Source organism: Rhododendron vialii, chromosome 1a (genome assembly GCF_030253575.1).
Source record: "Rhododendron vialii isolate Sample 1 chromosome 1a, ASM3025357v1".
Classification (NCBI taxonomy): domain Eukaryota; kingdom Viridiplantae; phylum Streptophyta; class Magnoliopsida; order Ericales; family Ericaceae; genus Rhododendron; species Rhododendron vialii.
Genome location: NC_080557.1, coordinates 33037725 through 33041912, shown reverse-complemented (window position 1 = coordinate 33041912; position 4188 = coordinate 33037725). Strand labels below are relative to the sequence as shown.

At 38.8% G+C, this 4188-nt stretch overlaps 1 protein-coding gene across 1 annotated transcript; it reads right to left on the bottom strand.

Moving 5' to 3' along the window:
* Window positions 1-2321: 2321 nt before the first annotated feature.
* Window positions 2322-3680, bottom strand: LOC131330806 (hydroquinone glucosyltransferase-like). The gene has a single exon (XM_058364543.1). The coding sequence runs from the start codon at window positions 3678-3680 to the stop codon at window positions 2322-2324; it is 1359 nt and encodes a 452-aa protein (XP_058220526.1).
* Between the last annotated feature and the right edge of the window lie 508 nt (window positions 3681-4188).

Below are 4188 nucleotides of genomic sequence, written 5' to 3'. Positions count from 1 at the left end.
CAAAATGTGGTAATGTGGAGACTCTAGAGGGCCCACAACGCAAGGTGTGGTAATGCAGAAACACAGGTGGAGAGAATTGACTATAACGCAAGGTGTGGTAATACAACTGAATGTCTCATGTGATAAAGGAAGTTATGATTGATTATAGAAGTTCATGTTGTTGCTTGGGCTGTGTATTGCTTGAGATTTTAAATGTTGAAAGGGGGAAATAAACGAATGATTCCATCAAAGTTTTGAAAAGGAAGAAATCTGATTTTGGGAAAAAAGGACTTTTCTCTGAAAAATCCTCCGGTATTTCTAAGCGAATCAACAGTTCCGGTATTTGGGCATAAATCAATGGATTCCGGTATTCAAGCGAATCAACGGAGTTTGACCCGTAAAGGTTAAGGGTTTTCTCAAAATTATTTTGGCAATAAAAATGGAATGTTTTCTTTTATGAAAAGAGATTTGAAGGTAATTGGTAAGAAATGAGGAAGTTAATGGTAGCATTCATCTAAGGAGTTTTTAAAATGGTTTGAGCAATCGTCGTAGGTTGTCTAGATCGATGTGAGTTTAATGCTACTTCTAGTATGAAGTACAAAAGGTTAGAGATATCTTTAAGACGTATAGAATCCCGTAGTCGAAATCCGTCAGTTCATTGTAGTGCCTCTTTCGTATCCCTTGTCTGCTTCTCAGAAATCATTCACTCTTATAGCATGTCTCATTACATTTACATATAACTTGAGTACAGATTTCTCTGCTGGGCTAGTGTAGCTCAACCTATCATTTTCAGGTATCAAATGAGGAAGTTGGCATGGTGTGCATCCCGTGCTTGTTGATCATGGGTTCGAAGGTATAAAGAATGCGACAATTTGTATTCGTTTTGAAAGCAGTATTTGGAAGAACGTTTAATGTAAACAGCAATATTATTTTGGTATTTTGTATAATTTGGTGTTTTGAGCCAGAATTGTAACTTTTGAACTTAACTTTAAGAATAGGGAAAAATATGTCTTTTGGGTATTATTGGTACTTCAGTAATAATTTTATTTATTGAGAATAATTATTATTTATATTAAAAATCGAGGGTGTGACACACCATGAGAGGTAGGCACTCAATAAAGTAAAGAAAACCGTTATTTACCTCCTACGCATGACATGGCAAGATGATATATATGTTGGAAAATGTAAATCAGGAAATTCTGAAAAGTGACACGTAAGAGTTTCACGCTTAACGTTGTTCTCAAACCTGATATTTACTAATTAGATGCTCACATCCAGTTCCCATCCGTTGTGCTACTGGTCCCATCCACCAGGCCTAACTCATAGGTCTAGAATGTGACACTGCCTGATCCATACCTTAATCTTTCATACTTTTACAAATCCTTGACTTTTGATCTTACATTAGACCTATAACAATGAGCCGAACGGTTCATCTAAGGGCATCTCCAATTCAACAATCTCTATTCCTCCATTTTGCAGGATCAAAATATAATTTTATATTGAAAAAGTGATTTTGAAGGATTTTACAATTCCTATTATCTCCAATCCACTCATTTCTATTCCTCAATTCCTTCAACTAGAAACAAAAGGAAAAAAAATAGAGATTTGGAGTTGAGAACCAAACTCAGCCTCTCCAATTTGAATCATTTATACTCCATTTTTGCCTATATTCCTCCATAAATTTTTGATCCTCCAAAATGGAGGCAAATGTAGAGGATGGGTTGGATTGATTAATTCCTCCAAAATAAAGGAATGGAGAAAGATTTGAAGATATAGAGTATGCATTGGAGATGCCCTAATAGGTCTCAAATAGAAGAATATCTTTGCAAAAATAAGCCCAATCGAATATAAGTTGGTACATGAATTGATCATTCACAATTCATGGTTTAAATAATTTTATAAAATTCAGATCCCCTATAAAACAATACCAACAAGGTGAACGATTCGGATTATTATTGTGGATTCGGGATAGGATAGAAATACCTAGAATTTGGTGGTGTATGGGGACTATGGAGGATTACGGTACCAAGTGAGAGCCAAAATTTGTTAGTGGTTGGGTTCATTGTCTGTACTCTGTCGCTTCATTGGCTCCTTCGTCCCTATTCTCTGTTAATAGAAACACAAATCCACCTATTCGATCGGTATTAAGATTAAAACAATATCTATCTATGTAACCATAACTATTTTATGCCCTGTCTAGTTTATTATCGTAATTGGTTCCTACTCTTAAATTCTTTGAACAAAAATCAAAGATAGTAGTTATACAAATAAGAATTGGTGACTTGTAAGAGCTCTGTATTATGACGAAGGAATAGAAAATACAAAGAGGAGGAAAAAGTACACTAATCTTCTAATTCACGATCTATCTTATTCTTCCATTTCTGAGCCAACTCGGAAAGTGACTTTGTCGAATCTCCGTCTTCACTTAGCACCATTCCAGCAGTGTCTTTTAGGTCTTTCATTCGGTTCTGAATCGCATTTCCTTCTTCTCCTTCCATTAGACCCTTCAAAACTTTCGCGATCTCAATTCGTCCAGTTACTCCATGTTCTCCAACTTTTGGCCTCATTGCCACTTTTAAATCCTCAGTTAATATCAAAGCATTCATCTTTTGTTCTGCATAAAGAGGCCAAGCAATCAAAGGCACACCGTTGACTACACTCTCGAGTATAGAATTCCAACCGCAATGTGTAAGGAATCCACCGGTCGAACCGTGGTTAAGAATTTGAGCCTGTGGTGCCCAAGATGGCACCACTAGACCAAACCCTCTGGTCCTATCTAAAAATTCGTTCGGTAAGAAGTCTAATGGGTCATTAACCCCAGAAAGGGCAGCCTTGTCATTTGGACTCCTAACGACCCATAAGAATCTCTGTTCACTCATTTCCAAACCAAAGGCTAACTCAGTGAACTGATCACATGAGTGTGTCCCAATACTACCAAATGCGACGAACAAGACGGAGCCACGTGGCTGGTCATCCAACCATCTCAAACCCTCTGACCCGTCATCAGCCCCACTCATCTGTACGAGCTGTCCGATCGGGTAAACTGACGGCTTACCGGGTTCTTCCTCTTGCAATGCCTTTATGGCCCCACCTTCCAATGCCCTAAAGCGATTGACCAGAATACCCTCGGCCAAACTGTACCGTTTTGCGAAGTCAAGAAGCCATTTGTATGCACCACTCTTCCTGTCTTGAACTTGATCTAACAAATCCTTCCCGTGAACCGGTGTGCAACCCGGGATTTGAACCGGTCCGGCTAAATCTCTATACTCACAAGTTATGGATTCGTCGAGCTTAGGCAAATAAAGCAATAATGACAAAGTCATGGCTGTGGATGCAAAGAAAATATAAGGAGCGATGTTGAGTTCAGCCGCGACGTCAAATGCTTCAGTGGCAACAAGATCAACCACAAGAGCAACAACCGGCCGAGAACTGGAAACCAATGATTTCAAAACGTCGCGGAGAGAGGGGAGAGAGCGGGACAGAGTGAGGGCGACCCGCATCACCCTGATCACGTCGTTATACAAGTCGTCAAAGTTCACTGGTGGGAGGAGGACGTAGTTTATGCCGACGGGAAGGGAGTTGAGGAACGATTTTTGGCAGGCGGAGAGAGGGCCGTTGTTCGGGACGATGAAGGTGACTGAGAAGTTTTGGGTGAGGACGAGTCGCTTGGCGAACTCGCGGAGTGGGATGAGGTAACCCATTGCAAGTAGGCCTGTCAATGGACCGGATTCGATCCGGATCCGATCCGAAAAATCCAATCCGGATCCGGATTCGGATCTAATAACATCGATCCGATAATCCGGATCCGGTAATTCAATACGGATCCGGGTCGGATCCGGGTCGGATTAAATCCGTTATCAATCTGAATCCGAACATTATTTTTTTTTTAAATTTTAATTTTTTTTAAAAAAATAGTAAAATTTTTATTTTGAAAAAAAAATGTTTAAGAAGTTGTATTTTTATTTTTATTTTTTATTTTAATTTTTTTATTTTTTTTTCTGAAAATAATTTTTTTTTGAAAAAAAAAATTGTATTTTTTTGAAAAAAATATTTTTTTTTGGCTAAAATTTTTGAAGTAAAAAAAGTTTCCGGATCGGATTCGGATTTTCGGATCGGATCCGGATTTTTCGGATTCGGATCCGGATTCTCACTATCGGATTTGAGTCTTATCGGATCCGGATCGGATTGTGTCTTATCGGATTCGAATCC